This window comes from Pollicipes pollicipes, unplaced genomic scaffold (genome assembly GCF_011947565.3).
Source record: "Pollicipes pollicipes isolate AB1234 unplaced genomic scaffold, Ppol_2.1 Scaffold_4002;HRSCAF=4701_pilon_pilon_pilon, whole genome shotgun sequence".
NCBI classification, from domain to species: domain Eukaryota; kingdom Metazoa; phylum Arthropoda; class Thecostraca; order Pollicipedomorpha; family Pollicipedidae; genus Pollicipes; species Pollicipes pollicipes.
This window is the reverse complement of record NW_023596420.1, coordinates 41,049,851-41,067,715: the sequence shown is the minus strand read 5'-3', so window position 1 is coordinate 41,067,715 and position 17,865 is coordinate 41,049,851. Positions and strand designations below refer to the sequence as shown.

Sequence of the window (17,865 nt, the reverse complement as noted above, 5' to 3'; positions counted from 1 at the left end):
AATGGTACTCCGGACAGTTTCTGTGCCCCAAATTTTCCACCATGGCTAGATATGGTAGCTGAACTGTATCGTCCACTTCTTCTGCGTCACATCGAGCAGCACTAAGGAAAGGCAAACAAATAGGGAAGTCAACGTGGCAAATCACTAAAAGTCGCTTAAAAACATCGGAGGCTCCGGTTTGTGGGCGAGCGGGGTGAGGTCGGTGGTGCGCAGGTAGGGAAGTGTGATAAATGTGACCAAGGTGGTGGTGGTGGGAAAGGGCCATAATGTAGTTTTATCCGTTTTGTGATGCGGTTACGCTATTGAAACCGGCTACGCCCGTGGGCGGCCGAACCGGTGAAACATTGGAGGCGTTGCAATATGACGGCAGACCAGACTAAAAATACAAGCCGTGCTCTGCATGTCCAGGGTAGTGGTAACACGCCTTCAAAAATTGCAAAGCATGCACCTAAATGCCAGAGCTATGAGCGAGATTTTGCTTTATTGACATCGATTGCATAATTTTGAAGGCCAGTGTTTTGAGTAATAATAAGTTTTGATAGTTTTTTTTTGCAGAATGTCACTGTCCCAACTTGATTTGACAGGCTACTTAACCATTTGGAAGCCTTATTCATCAGATCAAACTTTGTAGGCAGTGTTTGCTAAGGTTATTCTGACCATCCTCTTCTGCTATTTTCATTCATCATCTAAATGTCAGGCATAATGTCAGGTGGTAACACGGGCCATTCTAGAGTGTTTACTTTGCAAATTTGTTTTTCAAGGAGGAATTCATCTTACCTGGCTGTACCTGTGTCTCATGGTGGACCTAAGGTTCATGTTCTTAGAGGCCCTATTGTTTTCTGCCAGCTTTTTAATGCACGTATGGAGAAATTCACAAAACGTCATAAAGAGTTGTCAAAATGCTGGCATGTGCTAGGATGTGGTGTGGAAGCATGTGGTGTATTTTTTCTTGCAAGCTGTGCCATGTTGTAGGGTGTCATTCATAATTTGGATGTGATTTGATTGATCATGATTTGGATTTCCCACTGTGGGTGGTATTCACCTTGCCTGGTAGGATCTAATGTGACTGGAAAGGATCACTATGGCTGCAAGCATTGCAACACATTGCGTGGGGATGTAGTTTCACCAAATAAGTTCTAGGGTTGGGTAAGAAAAAGTAGCTTAGCCTACCTAAATGATAAAAACTGGGTTATTTCTGCATTTCACCCACTTCTTAAAGTTTCCCTGGGGGTGAAGCCCCCCGCCCATTGCCCCCTCTCCCAACTGGAGAGCAAACTATGTCTGGGACCCCTGACAATGGGTAAGGCTGGGTTGAGTCAGTATAATGCCTGGTATGCATTCATTGTATGTGGTACCAAGCTGTAAAATGCATGATTTCATTCATGATATCCTTCAATGCCTGGGGATTTTGTGGATGTTATCGCCTGCAGAGTAGTTAAAACTGCCAATGTCCTCGGTGTTATCAGAAACTAGCTTTTTTTTCTCAAGATCTCAGTTTCATGTTCTGCTTTGTATCATACTGCTGTAAATTCACAATTTTTCTGTTTTGGATGGAACAAAGTATGTATAACTTTATTTGTAATATCCATGGTGAATGAGCCATCATTTGGATTAGCTGTGTTATTATTGTTATGCAATGGCCACTCACTCTGTGGTTTCAGTGTGAGTGTGTGCTCTGGATGTCACACTGATCATACCCCATGTGTTTTTCATATTTATATCTATGGTTTCATATGTATTTGTTTGTTTACATTATATGTATATGTTTTCTTAATATAGCACAGCCTTTTAAAAAAAGAAGTGTGTGTGAACCCATTATACAGCAGGGGTTTGAGCTACAAAGTAGTTTAAAGAGCTCAGAGTGGTCAGAAGATGACATTTGTTGGCTTTGGCAGCTGTGGGTGCTTCAGCCAAGTACCTTGGTAAGGTACAAGAGACCATGGATGGAAGTTGTAGTGAGGCGAGTGTGACAGTGGTCACATTGATATCTGCTGGTTCCATTTAATGTACATATATGCTAGGGGCAGTGAATGGCTCAATGATTATTTGAACAGTTCCTTGGCCTGAGCACATTTGTCCCTGGTCCCAACAGCCTGCTCACACCAGGTCTTGGCAGCATTCTCCTGATCAAAACCCTCAGAACCCTAAGTGAAACTCAGGGCAAAAGCATAATATTGTGTTTTCAGTTCAGTTAATGCTCCCTGATAGATCACCAGGCTCTATCAGGCTGTCTGTGACATCACACCTGTTTTTGTGTTGTCACATTTTCTGTACTATGTCCATATGGCATGTGCTAACATGTTGCCCTGTAAAGTGTTGAGGGTTCAAGTTTAAAGTTAAAGTTGTGGAAGTTTGGGGGTTTGAGGCCAGTGGGTTCCAATTTCTTGCTAAATTGAGGTTTTCAACCTACGAGTATACGTGCCTTAACTCTGGCACGTTCGTAAACGAAAGGCGCCCTGGCGTCCTATGGGCGGCCATCCACTGAGGGGTGTGACCCCTGGTGTGCCCTTTGCAGCTAGGTGTATCAAGTGCTGGGGGAGACTCATGGGTGTGCTGCTCCACAGGTGTGTCTCAGCTGCCCCTCACTATTGAGGAATTATGGCATCTGATGACGTCAAAGAAGCGGCGCAAGCGGTCCAGTCCATGACTCTACAGGACAATGTCAGCAATGGTACCGCAGAAAAGTGGGGACTCCAACTTCCGCATCTTTATCAGCTTGCAGTGAAGTTTTACAAAGGTGAGCATTGCTGATAGCACAGTCTGCGTGCAAACGGGGATATGTCAAGTCCACGTCAATTGCAAGAAGTTTCCTAACCAGATTCTGCCTTGTCATGCTTGGCCAGTGGCTATGCTAGCTAGAGATGTTGTGTCACTTCATGGTTTTTGTACCATGATATGAGGATATCCAGACAAAGGTGGGGTTACATTTGCGCAATGTAACTACATCTATATAAATAAGTTGTTAATTGCCCTTGCGAGGAACATTATTCACATAGATAAGACGGTAGTAATAGGAATAAGGCTATTAGAGGAATAGTGCTTTTGCTACTGTCTTACATACATCTAGACAGGCTTCCAATGGTAATTTTCAGAGAAGGAAGGCAAAGTGATCCAGCAGACGTACGACAACAAGCTTCAGTTTGTGGCGCTGACTCAGCAGGTGGCGCATGGTCCCTGCCGGCCCGAGAATCTGCCGCCGCTCGGTGTTCTTGACGTCATCGGACGCGACAGAAGGTACGGTGACGTCACAGCAGACGCGACGGAAGGCGCGGCGCCGCCACCTAGCCGGCACAGAGTGCAATAACGGACACGGACCGGAAGGGCAGAACAACTGATAACGGAATAAACAGTTATTAGGACATGATCACAACTGTGACGTGTTGTGACATCACTCAGTGCGACAGGTGGCACACCGAAGTAATGATATGATTAGAGAACCGTTGCTAGGGGATGTATGCTAGCGTCATCAACGTCATCAAACCCTGGCCGGAGCTACTGTGACGTCATTGAATGTGTCGTCAGATGGTATGTTGGCTTGGCACGTAATGGATACAATGCGCAGGGATGTTATATGATTGATCCATTAACTTGACGGAAGTTTGTGCTGATGCCATTGCGTGTGTGTGGTCCGATGCCCGCTTCTGTTTGTGAAAAAGCTGGAGAACACGGGTCGGAACCTGGTTCAGATTTCGAGGAGCCGTCTTCGCAGCGACACGGGATAATATCGATATACGAGCAAACAGACAATCGTACCGGAAAAAATGTTGGTCAAGGTTTGCATATCAGCACGCGCTATTGGGTACAACAATGGAGCCGTCCGTTTATGAACGTTTTTTTTTTTTGGAAGAATTGGTGTCATACCTTTCAACCAGAGCAGCTAAAGATATGCCACCGAATGGTGTTGGCGAATGTACCGACCCCAACGCATAAGCGATGTCAAAACTGCGGTACACATAAGTGTGCCAGTGGTCAGCTGGAGAGCCGCCAGTGTCACCGAAACCCACCTCGAATGTAAGGCCCGTGGCTTATTTATATTGATTGGTTGGATCTTCAAGGCTATACGTGTTTACCGTGCTCAATATTCACCCAAAATTGTCGCATTCTACGAAATACTTGGCCCGCGACCGTCAAAACCGTAAATCATTGCAAATGAATCAATTTCGTGGACGAGTGCAAATGGACAACAAAATTGCAAAACCTGACCGGGGTTATCGCCGGACGGCTTGCAAGCCGTGTTAACCACGAATTAGCACCCGAATGCCACATCGGTTGACGCCGCCCGACAAGTCCTCGTTAAAGGTATTTTCATAGGTATTGACTGAATCCATGGTGCTGGTTAGTCAAGATTTCTAGCTTGGTTAGCGTAGTTTTTTATATATCTACGTGATGACAACCGGCAATTCGCATATCTGTTATGGTCTTGCTCGCCACGCCGCTTGAGTCCTTTCACGGGTTTCGTTGAGTGTGTTAGCAGCTCCGTGGGGTGTACAATTATAATGGCTTGGTAGTGTTGAGAAGCAGTTTGTCTCTTGCTCCCTAGCTGGGGGCTCAGTGGGACCTCTGACGTCGCTCCCCAGGCAGGCGTGGCAGGCGCTGGGAGCTCAGCGTGGCTGCTGACGTGCGCTCCCTAGCAAGGGGCTCAGTGTGACCTCTGACGTGTGCTCCCCAGACAGGCGTGGAAGGCGCTTAGGCTCAGTGTGACCCCTGACGTGTGCTCCCCAGACAGGCCGGCAGGCGCTTGGGGCTTAATGTGGCCTCTGACGTGCGCGTCCCAGCTGGGGCTCAGTGTGACCTTGGATGTGCGCTCCTCAGGCAGGCGTGGCAGGCGCTGGGTGACGTGAGCAGGGAGCAGGCCATGACCCAGTACGTCGACCTGCTGGACTCGCTGTGTCCGACCTTCAAGCCATACGCGGAGGCACACAAGTTTGACATGGAAGCCAAGCAGCTGAAAATGTGAGCTGCTTGGGAAGGGGAAATGGGGTGAACGTAGGAGGCGGCGTAGCGTCTTGTTCTTCGGGAGTTACTTGGATACGGCCTGTGCGCAGCTCTGAGAGGAGTTTTATTAATCAAGCCTGTGCCTGACTTTAAAGGGAGTGTTCCACGTTTATATGGGATTCTGAACTGAAGTATCCATATTAAAAATATTTCGGTGCTGTTCACAATACTGCCCTTCCGAAGATCTAACCTCGTCTAGTTTCTGAGCTACGCGCTCAAGAAAATGGGGAAGGGTGTGGGGAGACTTTCAAGGTCACCTTGGCATTCATGACGTCATAATGATGTTATTCAAATTCTGTCATTTCAAAGTCACGCGGTAGTCAAAACAAAAAATAGACAATTTTCGAGGCGTTCATATCGGGCGTTCGTGAGCGCGATTTCCAGATATAATGGCCATCAATTGGCTCTCAAAACCATGACGCATTGAGGAGTATATTACGAAACAGAATTGTGCTATTTAGGGCGGTCTTTTTCGCATAAAAAGCATGCTACTATTGGTAAGTGAGTCTGCTCGATCATATCTGATGCTTGCTTCAATATCTTCGGATGTGGAACATTCCCTGTGAGTTATTTTGTTAGGGCGTGGGGGGGGGGGGGAGGGGGCTGCTGATTGCCGTAACGCCGTCCCAGAGGTGCGTCGGGCGACCTTTAAAAAGATGCTCCTGCTAGAGCACCATCTGCTCCAGCATCTCACGGCCATGCTCCCACTCCTTTCGCTTCTATGACGAGCCAGCCGCTTTTGTATCGCGTGCGGCGGCGTGAGCTCTCACGTCCCATCTGACGTCGGGCGAGACGTGCGCCGCCGGCCGCTCTGTGCGGCGGCAGTGCCCCAGTGACGCCGCGCTCACGCGTCCTGCGCCGATGTGCCGCGGTCCGCTGACGGCTCCGATGTGCCGCAGTCCGCTAACGGCGCCCGTTGGCCGGCAGGGAGGCGGCGCGGCGGACGGAGCGCCAGGAGCAGGAGCAGGGCCGCCAGCTGCTGGAGCAGATGGCGCTCCAGCAGGAGCAGGAGGAAACCAGGCGCCAGGAGGAGACCAAGTGAGTGCTGGCTGGCCGTGCGCGTTCTGCCCTGACCTCGGTCGTCGCGACCTGGGGCGTCTCAGGCGGACGAGGCGTGGTCTTCAAGACGGTGCCACTGAGCGCTGCGATCGGAGTTGCCCGAACACATCGCCGCTCGGTCGGCAGCGGCGCCTGTCGCGCACCCTGATCATGCTAAGTACTCCTTTATCGGGACACAATTTAGGATGAGAGAAAGCAGCTTCGGGTGCCGGTAGTGTAGTGGTAAACGCGTCTGCATTAACCACTGCGCGTCAGGGAAACCAGAGGTGCGGGGCTCGATTCCCCGCGGTGCCCGCCCGTCCTGCCAGGGTGAGAGGCAGGCGACGTCATATAGCCTCAGCAGCTGAGTGCGTCGTAAAGCCCCAATCACACATACACACGCAGAGAAATCAGCTTTGTTGTACCAGGAGACACTGATCAACACGCAGGGTATTCAACAAAATCCTATAGTATATTGGAAGGGTTCGGCGACTCGACCAGAGGCGTGGGGTATTCAACAAAACTCTAAAGTATATTGGAAGGGCTCAGCGACTCGACCAGAGGTGTGGGTGGCAGCTCCCGAAGGTAGATTGCTGTTATAAGCATTGCTGATTGTGGCCATGATAATCCGTGTAGAGAACGAGGGCGGATCTTTGGATCCATCCTCCTTTGCGTGGATCAGCAATTTTCGAGCCTCATTGAGAGTGCTGGTGGTTCCATTGGACACGTCTAGCCGAGGTTCGCAATGCCCTCGCCAAGCCCAAACCGAGCAAGGTTCGGACGATCGACAAATATCCTGTTACAATGGCTGACGTCGCCAACGGCGCACCTGAGAACGGGAGCGAGACTTAGCGGAAGCGTGACGTGTCGCGTGCGCCGTCTGCCCATTGGTCGGACGGGCACACCACCATTCAGCAGCCGGTCCACCACAAGTATTCCCCCGCGGGGGGTTGGCAACCTATGGCTGGCATGGCCCAGCGCCGACTGCCAGGTAGAAGGTGCAGCAATTGGCCGTCGCATAAGTGTGTGTGCAAACTATCGGTCAGCGCAGATGTACATGGACTGGCCAGCAGCTGGAGTGTACATAAACTGTACGCCAGCTGGGTCTCGCGTGAACTGACGCCGGATGGGGCTGTGCGGGATCAGGCCGCCAGGGGCGCTGTGGTCGGCTGTCGTCGGGGGCAGGCGGGCGGCTCGTATGCCAGCCGCTCCAGTACATGCGGTGGCTGGAGCGCGGGCAGTGCCGGTGAGCGGGTGCAGCAGACGTGATCGAGGGGTTCGCCCGTCTGAGGTTGGCGGTGCTGGAACCCGACCGAGGCAAATGTGGCGCAGCTCCCGTTTGGTTATGTGCGCGTCTTTAATCGAGTTTAGTCTCGGGTGTATTTTTGGAATGAATTGAACGGAGGAATCTGCAGGACTGTAGTCTTATGCATACATAAGTTGTTTAGTGCATTAGCGAGGAACAACATTCATATAGACAAGACAGCAGTATTAGCATTATTCCTCGGAAAAGTTAGATGGATATTTCGGCAACATGTATTTATCGAAATACATGTTGCCGAAATGATTGAGTCTTTTGCTGTTGTTTTGATAAAGTCATGTTGTCGAAATGTCAACCTAACTATACCTCCATTCTCTTGGTTTTTCCGAGGAATAAGGCTAATACTGTCTTATTTATGTTCCATATACGGTATTTTCTTGTCATCCCACAAATATGTTAATCAGAATGTTCAGATCCGTGGATAGGGTGGAAGCTGCTATTAATTTAAGCTCCTTCAGAACATTGGTGGGTCTGAGGGACAGCGTGGCCTAGGTCAGGCAAAACAAAAAATACAATGAAAAGACGGAACGTCTGCAGCGATGCTTGGTTCCCAGGGCTTTAATACCATATTTGTACCCCCTCCCCGGATACGTTTGATCGGCCCTCGCTTTGAGGTGATCGAACGAAAGAAGTCTCACGTAAGAACGCGATAACTGGCGAACCCATTCCAAAGTGCAGGCATTCTGTTACGACGCCCTTGACATCACCTGCCATTAACCAGGCCGACTTTCGCGCGTGACGGTTGACAGCCACGTGCAGCTGTCGCGTAGAGGCGACAGTGGGGTGGTGACCACCGGCCAGCGCTGCCGCCGTGACTGCCGGACAGCCAGCTCCGGGTCCAAGTGCAGTGAGACCTCGGCCGTCATCTGGGGCCCTCGTTTGTGGCGAGCTCTCCGTTCCGGTGACCGCGGGTGGGGGGAGGGGGGAGACAGCGCGGCGCGCTCGTGCCGCCGGCGGATCGGCTGCTGCGTCACGTGGCGCCGGACAGGAGCGCGTCGCTGCGCCGCGTCCCCAGCTGCCCGGCCGCTGTTGGTGGCGCGAGCCCCGTGAGCGGCGCTGTCGGCCTCGCGCGACGTCGCTCGGCGGGCGGCCTGTCTCCGTCGGGGGCGCGCGGTTTGTTCCGGCGCATTAAGCGTGCATTTGTACGCCCCTGATGCGCACCGCTCGGGCGAATTCTGTCCCAGATCTGGGCCGGACGTGTCCGTGGTCCGGTGGCCGGTGAGCCCCGGCGCCCCGGCGCCCCGTCCCGCGGCTCCCGCACGCACGCACGCCGGTTTTTGTCGGCCCGCCGCCCATCGATCGGGCTTGCGAGGGGCGGGGGTCGATCGGTGGACGCTTCATATGTGGTCTCGGGCTCGAGCTATCAGCGCTGTGTCGCCGAACCAATATTGGCCGCCGAACCCAGAGCGTAGGGCCGGCGACGGCACGGCCGGCGCGCGGCGTGCGTGCCGGCGCATCGCGACGCCTCGGTTCGGCTGTTGCGGATGTGTGTCAGACGGGCGGCGAGCGGTCCCAGGGCCGTGCGTCCGTTGCCAGACAACCGGGTCCGGCACGGAACAGTCTGGGTGCGTGCCCAGCTTGCGCGGTTGTGCCGCTGGTCCCCAGGCTACTCCGCATGGTCGGTGATTATAAACTGGTGCTTAATTGGATTGAGGCATGGCCGAAGCATGGCATTATGATCAAAGACAAAAACCAAACAAGACCACTTTGTCCTGTTTTTTAGCCTACTTATTAGACTATGAGGCTTATGGTTATTGGTCCTCCTGTGGTTATTAACTGCCCCAATGGCTCCACTGGCGGAAGCGCTTTCGACGTCGTTGGCTTCATCAGTTCCTTGTCTGGTTGCATAATCGGCCCGTCGCCTGTTGTCACCAGAGACGCAACACATCTGTAATGAATCAAAGCGAATCATCAGGAGGCCGCCGTCCCCATTTGTTTTGCCTCCCACGGTGCGTTCGTGGGGTTTGTTTGCGCCTCCCATGATGCGTTCGTGGGGTTTGTGTGACCGGGGCCTAACGTCCTCTTGTCACGCATGCCGCTCCGGTCGGCGGCGGTCGGTGGCCGTGTGGTCGTGTCCGATCGCCAGTCCGCGCGCTCGCTCGTGCCCTCGATTACCCTCCGTTCGCTTGCGTTTTCGTTCGTCCGCCCGGGCGCCCTCGTTCGTTTTCTCGCTCGTTTGCTTGATCGCTCGTTCGTTCGTTCGTGTGTTCCTTCGTTCGTTTGCATTTTTTTTTCCGTTCGCTGTGTCGTCTATTCGTTGAGGCATGCTCCCCTACAGTCTCTCGTCTTTCGTTTATTGGGCGGGCCCGGAGCGTGTGGTGAGCTTAGCCGGCGTCCGGCTCTGAGGACGCTGACGCCACGGGGTTCAGCTGACCTGCTGAAGTCTCCTTCCTGCCGGGTCCGGCGTCCCAGGGTGCCACCCGCCAGCCGCTGCTGCCGCCTCCCCCGCCTGTCCTCCGCCGCCGCCCGCTCGGCACCAGCGGAGGTTCGCGGTTAGCGAGCCGTGCGCTGATGGCCGCTGCGGCAGCTGATCCCCGGCCGCGGCCGGCCGGCGGCCTCACCGGGCCGTATTGATCACGGGACAGACAGGCGGGCCTGTCGCCGCCGCTCAAGGAGTGTCTAATCCACGGTCGATGCCCCTCGGTCGGCCGACCGCCGGCGGTCTCAGCGCTGGGCCCGCCGGCACCGCTCCCGCCGGCACCGAGCCCGCCGGCACCGATCCCGCCGGCACCGAGCTCGCCTGCACCGAGCCCGCCTGCACCGAGCTCGCCTGCACCGAGCCCGCCGGCACCGAGCTCGCCTGCACCGAGCCCGCCGGCACCGAGCCCGCCGGCACCGAGCCCGCCTGCACCGAGCTCGCCTGCACCGAGCCCGCCGGCACCGAGCTCGCCTGCACCGAGCCCGCCGGCACCGAGCTCGCCTGCCCGAGCCCGCCGGCACCGAGCCTGCCTGCACCGAGCCCGCCGGCACCGAGCCCGCCGGCACCGATCCCGCCGGCACCGAGCCCGCCTGCACCGATCCCGCCGGCACCGATCCCGCCCGCACCGAGCCCGCCGGCACCGAGCCCGCCGGCACCGAGCCCGCCGGCACCGAGCCCGCCGGCACCGGGCCCGGGCTCCGGTTGCCAGGCGGAGGACGTTGCCGCGTGCTCCTTCCTCTGAACGCGAACGGCACATTTGCGGAGCCGGCTCGGCCTTTTTCGCGGCGCTCTTTTGACGCACCGCGTCGTTTTGAGTTCTCAGCGAGGCTTAAGATGTGTTGACGCCTTCTAGCCTTCGCAGTGAGAGCTGGGCTGCGTGTTATGTTCCATCGGAGCCATTGTCACCTCAAGGGAGCCGTTGTGTACGTCGTGACCGTATGCCCCTATACCTCGGTTGTGCATCGGCAACGTGCGTAACTACACCGCATACCAAGGCGTCGTTCCCCGCGCCTGTGTTAGCAGTAGCGTTCTCTCCTCGCAGAAAGCACATCAAGGAGGCGCTGAACCAGCAGACAGCCACTCAGTTCCGAGCGTACGCCGAGCAACAGTACCCGGGCAGCCCTGAGCAGGTGAGCGTCACCGCTGTCGTCTCTCCGCGGATGGCGGACGATGTCGGGCAGCCCTTCTCTCTTAGCAAGCCCCCCACCCGCCCTCAGCGGCACTGGCAAGGTCTGGCCCTGCCCGTGACGAACGGCTGCTCCTGTATCGGCAGATGTGAGACGCACCCGTTGCGCGAGAGACGTGCGGGCGGCGTTGAAACATTGAAACCCGCGCTGTTGTAATCGCGCGCGTCGTAGTAATGTTCGCCTTGTTCGTTCGACGGGCCTCACGTCGTCTTGTAGGCGCGCGCTGTCGCTGCTCGTGGCTGACGCGCCGCGCTGCGCCCAGCAAACGCTGCTGATCGGCCAGCTGCAGGAGCAGCACTACCAGCAGTACATGCAGCAGCTGTACCAGCAGCAGTTGCAGCAGCAGACGGCCGGGCTGTCGCAGCCGACGGCCGCGGCCGACCAGCCGCCGGCCGAGCCAGTCCCAGCGGCCGGGGCGACGACCAGCACGGCGACCAGCACGGCGGCCAGCACGGTGACAAGCGCGACAGTTAGCACGGCCGGTACGTCGTCCGTGTGTGCTCGCTTGCGGGCGGTGGGTTGGCTGTTTGACGCTGACGTTGGCTTCAGAGATGGCTTGGCCGAGACTGGCCGAGTATCTGATTGGCTGACAGTCTGCGTGGGTGGTGACTGATTGGTTGACGGTCTGCTTGGGTGGCGACTGATTGGCTGACGGTCTGCCTGGGTTGTGACCGATTGGCTGACGGTCTGCCTGGGTGGTGACTGATTGGCTGACGGTCTGCCTTGGTGGTGACTGATTGGCTGACAGTCTGCCTGGGTGGTGTCTGATTGGTTAACTGACTGGCTGGCGGAGAGTTGGGTGGATGCAGTCTCCAGTGACGTGGAGTATACCGGTGTGCGGTTGGAGAGCTGTGCAGATAGGTGCGTGGCTGGATAATTGTCTTTGATGGTGGCCTGTCTGGAGGGCCTGCTGGATTGCTGTGTGGGAGCGGAAATGGCGACTTAAATGATGATGACGTTAAGATGTTGATGGAACCTACTGAATGAAGGAATTAAGATTTGAAGACTAGACAGAATTTGACAAGGAAGTGAACGGATTAGGCATGGAAACTGGCAATTTCCACTTCACGCGACATTGTGTTTCCGGCGTAGCACACTCCGCATACGCGTTTGTGTGTGTGTGTGGCAATTTTCGCACGGACGCCACCGCTCTGTGGGTGGCATTCATCTCAGTCGGTTCGCCTCTGCAAAGGCATGCGGCGTGTACGCGCGCTAACTCGCAAGCTCACACATGCATCCATAACAATGGCCTGTACACTTGAACATTGATGATAATGATGATGATGATGATGGCGATGATAATGACGGATGATGATGATTCAGGCTTTATGGCGCGTCGACTGCGCTGGTCTTGTGACCCCCATGCGTTACTTTGATTAGTGTCGTATTAATTACCAAGGCGCAGTAATTGGTGCCTTGGCTGGATGGCTCGACTTCTGGGGGAGTTTATAGCCGGCTTTTTGCCAGCTTTTCGATTCGTTAAATTATTTCTGTGGCATCATTGCATGCTTTTCCTCCAGCTGTGTCGAACCGTGGTAAATATCTTGGCCGAATTAGTTGTGGGCGTTTTCAGTCGCCACCAGTTTCCTCCCTGATGTCGGTGGGGCTGCATGCATTGGCCTGCAATCACGGGGTTGAACACTTGTGTCGTCACGAACATTTCACAGTACGGAGTAATATGTGCTGGCTGGTGCCATTACTACCCGGGCCCGTCAGTGCCCTGGGCGTGTCCAAAGCTTGTCCACCGGTGTCCGGAGTGCGCGTCCGCTGGTGTCTTGAGTATGCGTCCGCCCGTGTCCTGAGCACGTGTGCACCGGTGTCCGGAGTACGTGTCCGCCGGTGTCCTGAGCACGTGTGCGCCCGTGTCCCGAGTACGTGTCAGCCGGTGTCCGGAGTACGTGTCCGCCGGTTTCCTGAGCACGTGCGCGCCCGTGTCCTGAGCACGCGTGCAGCGGTGTCCTGAGTGTCCGTGCCGGGTCGGTGCGCAGCGGCGGCGGCGGCGGCGGACACGGGCGGCGGCGCGATGTCCACCCGGGAGACGGAGGCGCTGCTGGAGGCGGCGGCCGAGGGCGAGACGGACGGCCTGCTGGACGAGTCGGCCGGCGAGGAGACGGAGTCGGCCGACGGTGAGCGCGCCGCTCCCGGATGAGGACGGGAGGACGGCGTGACGGACCTGACCGACCTGACCGTCCTCCACCGTACGGGACGTGTGCTGGCTGCTGTGGGGTCTTTTGGCAAAACTGCCGAAGTTGTGCAGCAATTTTATATAAGATGTCAGAGTATTTTGAGCAGTGTTTAGACGTCCTTGTGAGTGTCAAGAAATGACTTCTTACGTACGCCATACCCCGATCCTGGCCATTTTGCACTTAAGATGTCTTGCATTGCTGAGAGCTGAGGTAAGAATTGTCATTCATAATCGATTGCCTGTTTGTATCATGCTCTCAGGAGTGTTTTGCTCTGAGGGATAGCGTCATTGACGTATCGTTATGTCGCAGTGGGTTGTTCGTACTGAACGGAAACGTTCACCATGTCAAATCGGAGGGCGTGTACAGTGTGCCTTGATGCGGAGCACTGACTGTCCTCGCTCGGCCGCCGCAGAGGCCGTGCCCGAGGTGGGCTCCGCCAGCATGTGGACCCGCAAGGACCTGACCGAGTTCAAGAACGCCATCCGCGCCGAGGGCGGCGACGCTGTCCTCAAGGTCGGCCACGGCGAGACAGTCACGGTCAGTGAGCGAACCTGACGCCGCCCGGCGGTACTACTGGTGTGGGCCTCCGCCGTGCGATGACGCCTCAGGCGCCCGCGTCGCCGTTATCGACGCGCATTGAGTGGATGCAGAGCTATGGGCCTGGACGAGTAGGTCCTAATGCTCTTAGTTTAAGAAGAATATGAGTAAAAATACGACGTGTTATGTATATCCGTATTGTTTCTATCGCGGCTGATGTCGCTCGATACCGTCCGAGCTAAAATATACAGTGCTCGTCAAGAAGAAACGGTGACACCGCTGCAGTGCAGAGCACCATCGTGTGGTGCTCTGCCAGGCCGTCGCAGGCGTTGTGAGCACCGCCAACGCGACCGGCGGCGGCGGCCAGCGTATGGTGACGGCCGCCGTCCGTGTCACCGCCCCGCAGATACGCGTGCCCACCCACGAGGACGGCACGTGCCTCTTCTGGGAGTTCGCCACGGACAGCTACGACATCGGCTTCGGCGTGTTCTTCGAGTGGGGCCCGTCCGACGACAACGAGGTGACAATCCACATCAGCGAGAGCGAGGACGAGGAGGACGACCCGGAGAATGGTGAGCAGCGCTGGGGGGACGGGCGCGTGGGCGGGCGGCCTCCTGGTGCTGCGTGAGCCGCCGGGGCGAGGTGGCACGCCTGATGCGTGGATGGGACTTGGTGCAGTTCTCTTCCTAGGGAACCTCGGTGGAACAGGGACGTGACGCGTGGCTGTTGTTGGGAACCTGGTCTGCTTTACTCCGTCGCAGGGCATTCAGCGCATGTATGCCATTAGTGTATTAGCGTTCTCTTTGTACCCTGCAGTGAAATGTATAGAAATGTGAATTTTGTGATGCATACTTTTCCCCAGCAGTGGACATATTGCAGAAACGATTGTCTCATAACTTCCGATCACTCTTCAAGCGTGTGTGTCGTACGCTGCTGTATGTTATGCGTCACCTTAAGGCATCCATTATGTCGCAATCAGTGTAAAAGAGGTTACCTACTACAAAATATCGTCCAATTTTTTCTTCATTGAACGAGGCTATTTTTTTCTTCATTGAACGGGCAAATAATTCCGGCTCCTCGAAGTAGTTCATTAGCCCCTGCCACTCACTAACGTCTGAAATGGGACCGCTGTTGCGCTCTGTCTCCCTCCGTAACGCTGTGGACCAGGGCGTTGCTGCAGCGAAGCTATCATTGGGTGACTTCGACCCTCCGTTGGCCCTTGTTAAGGCTCCGTTGCACTGCCGCACCGTGCCGAGAAAACGTCAAACAAAAATGGTTGCATGAGGTGAATCAGGAGAGTATGTGGCAACTTTCTATTTTACGCTCAAGTCTCGGTAGGCTACACGCCTTCAGAAGGCATTTTTGGAACAAGCGTAGGAACCTGGTCCAGTTCCTTCGTTAGTTTTGGTAATTTTTTTTTCTGAAGCGTCTTCTTTTGACGCTATAACTCTGCAAAATTTTGCTCTTAACGTTGACCCAGTTGGATGGAGGAGTGCCACGTTGCGGTGCTTCGCTATTAAAGCGTTGTAGTCAGTAGTGTTACGGCCGGAGACAAAGCGCGAAAGAGTCCATTTTTCTCCTTTTTGTGCAGGAAGTTTGTACTGAAACTTTTTTTGCAAAAATTATCTGCCCACTGCAGGCAAGATAGGACCAGAAACTATTTAGCAGCCTCATGCCCCTGAGCAATTCGTGAAATACATTTGTCCATGCTTTAAACGTACAAGGACCGGGGCGAGCCACTTTGCAGATGCGTGGCATGTGCGACGCACAGGCTGTGTATATGCAGTAACACATGCCACGCACGCGCTGAGTAACAAGCGAACAAGAAAGCGACCCCAAGCCGAAACCCAGCCAAGGACAGCGTGCGCGGCGTGTTGTCCGCCACCCGCTGGGCCGGCGGCGGCCGTCGGTCCGGCCTGGCCCGGCACTGACGCCGTGTCGCGTCCCGCCGCCAGCCGACGACCCCGAGCGGGGGCCGCAGGGGGGCCGCGAGCAGCAGCAGCCGGCCGCCTGCGTCATCCCCGTGTACCGGCGCGACTGTCACCAGGAGGTGTACGCCGGCTCGCACGTCTACCCCGGACAGGTGGGCGCCGCCTCGCTCGCAGCCGCGTCCGGTGCGGCCCGCAGGGGAGGCAGCGTCGGCGACACGCGGACGTTCTGCTTCGTGACGGTGGCCTGTCGCGCGCGAGGATTTTGACTTTGTCGGGCGTCGTTGTGTCGTTTGTATGCCGTTTTTTGGTGGTACTTAACGGGCTTTGAAGCGAGATCAATGTCAGGGCATCGTAGTCCTTGTTTCACACGTCTAGCAGCACGTCTCACCCCTGCAGAGGCTTCGACTGAGCCGCCATGGCAGACTTTACGTGGGCTTGCGTTCGTAGAAAGCCAAATGCGCCACATCGCCACCAGATGACAGGCGCTGCGTATCCTGGCACCGCCGCGTACGGCTCCCCGCGCCGTTCACGCCTCCTCGTCTCCGTTGCAGGGCGTGTACCAGCTGAAATTCGACAACTCCTATAGCCTGTGGCGTTCCAAAACGCTCTATTATCGGGTCTACTACACTCGATGAGTTGACGCGTCCCCCCGCTGGCGTGTCTACCACGCACGTGGTGAGAACGCTCTCGCTATGCGCATTCGACTTCGTGACGTAACCTGGTGTTGACGCCGGAGAGCCCCGCCGGCTGTACTGTGCGCCAGTTGGGGGCGCCTCGTAGGCCTGCCAGGCCTCGTCCTGTTGTTTGTTACCTCCCGCCGGGCTGGCATGAGATGTCGCTGGGTGACGACAGTGGCGCCGCCAAGCGGGCGGTCGTGGCGTCTCCGCGGCGCTGCCTGAGCTGTATCTGGAGCTGTGAACTGCCGTCTCCAGACCTTCTCGCCTTCTTCCCGGTGCGTTGCGGTGGGGAGGGGGGGGGAAGGGGTCACGTGTAAGTGGCCCTGGAGCTGGTTGGGTCGGGTGACTGCCAAAAGCATTGGATATGGTGGTTTTGGGCAACTGAGTAGGCATAAACAACTGTTGTGGATGACTATTTCCCAGTATCTGTTGTTGCTGTAAAGTGTTATGTGGGCCTGTCACGTTTACTAATATGTTTCCCAATACGGCCCGGAGTGTCTTGTGTTCGTTGGCTTTGACGCACCTCCTGACGTGTTTGGCAAGCGTTTGTTTTGTTAGCGTTACTGCATATGGTCGCCTGGCAGTTCGGTGTCTGCGCTTACCGTGCTACTCATGTCTCGTTCTCGTGTAACGAACCGCGGTCCCTGCGGGGATGCGCCGCCCCCGCCGCTCGGTCCCGGTGCGACGGAGCCCGTGCGTGCGCGAGGGCTGGGTCAGGTCACGCCCGGGGCGCCACCGGCTGTCTCCCGCCACGCCGGCCTGTCGGCGGCCGCCGCCTCGCCGTATGACGGCGGGGCTGCGCCGACTCACGGCGCTGGATATTACGCGTTTTAACGGGCGAACGGCCGGTAGCGCCGGGATCCCCTGCGCGAAGGACCCCGGCGGAGGTTAGCGCGCGCTGAGACGGTGGGGTGGCCGAGCTTCGGCCGGTGTTGGTCGTACGCCAGCCTCACGGCACGCCAAACCCCCATGTTCGGTCCCCCACGTGCCGCTGAGCGACGTGGGCTGGCTGTCCGTTGTTTGCCCAGTGCAATGAATTTCTACCGGGTGGGTGGCTGCTGCTCGGATGGGCGTGTTTAAGCCTGGCATTGAGGCAGATTGCAGGTATGTGTAATAAAGCTGTGTTGTCGGGATTGTCTGTTCTGGGTGGGTGTCGGTACTATAGATGCCTTCTCGAAGAAGACGCCACACGTATCTGTGCAGGCGCATGTGGGAAGTTTTGATCGTAGCCTGTTATTTGCCACAGTGGACAATGGTGGATTAATTCAAGCTTGCGAAATATTTTCTGGAATTTTGGATTTTGGTTGTTCACAGCACCCACGCGCCGACATTTTTCTTCATACGTTTGTCTGAGCTAGCGTTTCCCCGTTATGCTTTAGCGCATGATAAGCTATTGTGGCGGTCGTTTGTCATGGAAGCGGACTGTGTGACGTTGAAGAACGATTCGACTTTTTTCGGAAAATTTTGTGTGAGTACATGTGCTTCGAGTGGCTTCAGGTCATGTTCTTTTCCTCGCATTTCTTGCAGGCATTTAGAAAGTCATGATGGGCGCTCGTAATTCACCATCCCCGTCC

General features: G+C 55.8%; 1 protein-coding gene across 1 annotated transcript; it reads left to right on the top strand.

Annotated features, from left to right (window-relative positions):
• The first annotated feature begins 122 nt into the window (after positions 1 to 122).
• Positions 123 to 17,390, top strand: LOC119094505 (Golgi resident protein GCP60). Its single transcript, XM_037217562.1, has 12 exons — positions 123 to 213; positions 2,565 to 2,737; positions 3,093 to 3,234; positions 4,813 to 4,953; positions 5,923 to 6,033; positions 10,816 to 10,903; positions 11,223 to 11,309; positions 13,047 to 13,086; positions 13,559 to 13,683; positions 14,090 to 14,255; positions 15,639 to 15,766; positions 16,166 to 17,390. Exons 2-12 carry the CDS (start codon positions 2,599 to 2,601, stop codon positions 16,247 to 16,249), a joined length of 1,251 nt encoding a protein of 416 aa, XP_037073457.1. The 5' UTR covers positions 123 to 213; positions 2,565 to 2,598; the 3' UTR covers positions 16,250 to 17,390.
• Positions 17,391 to 17,865: the final 475 nt, after the last annotated feature.

Excerpts from the sequence above, each read along its gene's own strand:
- LOC119094505 (XM_037217562.1), top strand. The coding sequence starts at position 2,599 with ATGGCATCTGATGACGTCAAAGAAGCGGCGCAAGCGGTCCAGTCCATG. Across the intron at positions 4,954-5,922 it reads GAAGCCAAGCAGCTGAAAAT|GGAGGCGGCGCGGCGGACGG; the intron begins GTGAGCTGCTTG and ends GTTGGCCGGCAG. Across the intron at positions 13,684-14,089 it reads GCCACGGCGAGACAGTCACG|ATACGCGTGCCCACCCACGA; the intron begins GTCAGTGAGCGA and ends ACCGCCCCGCAG.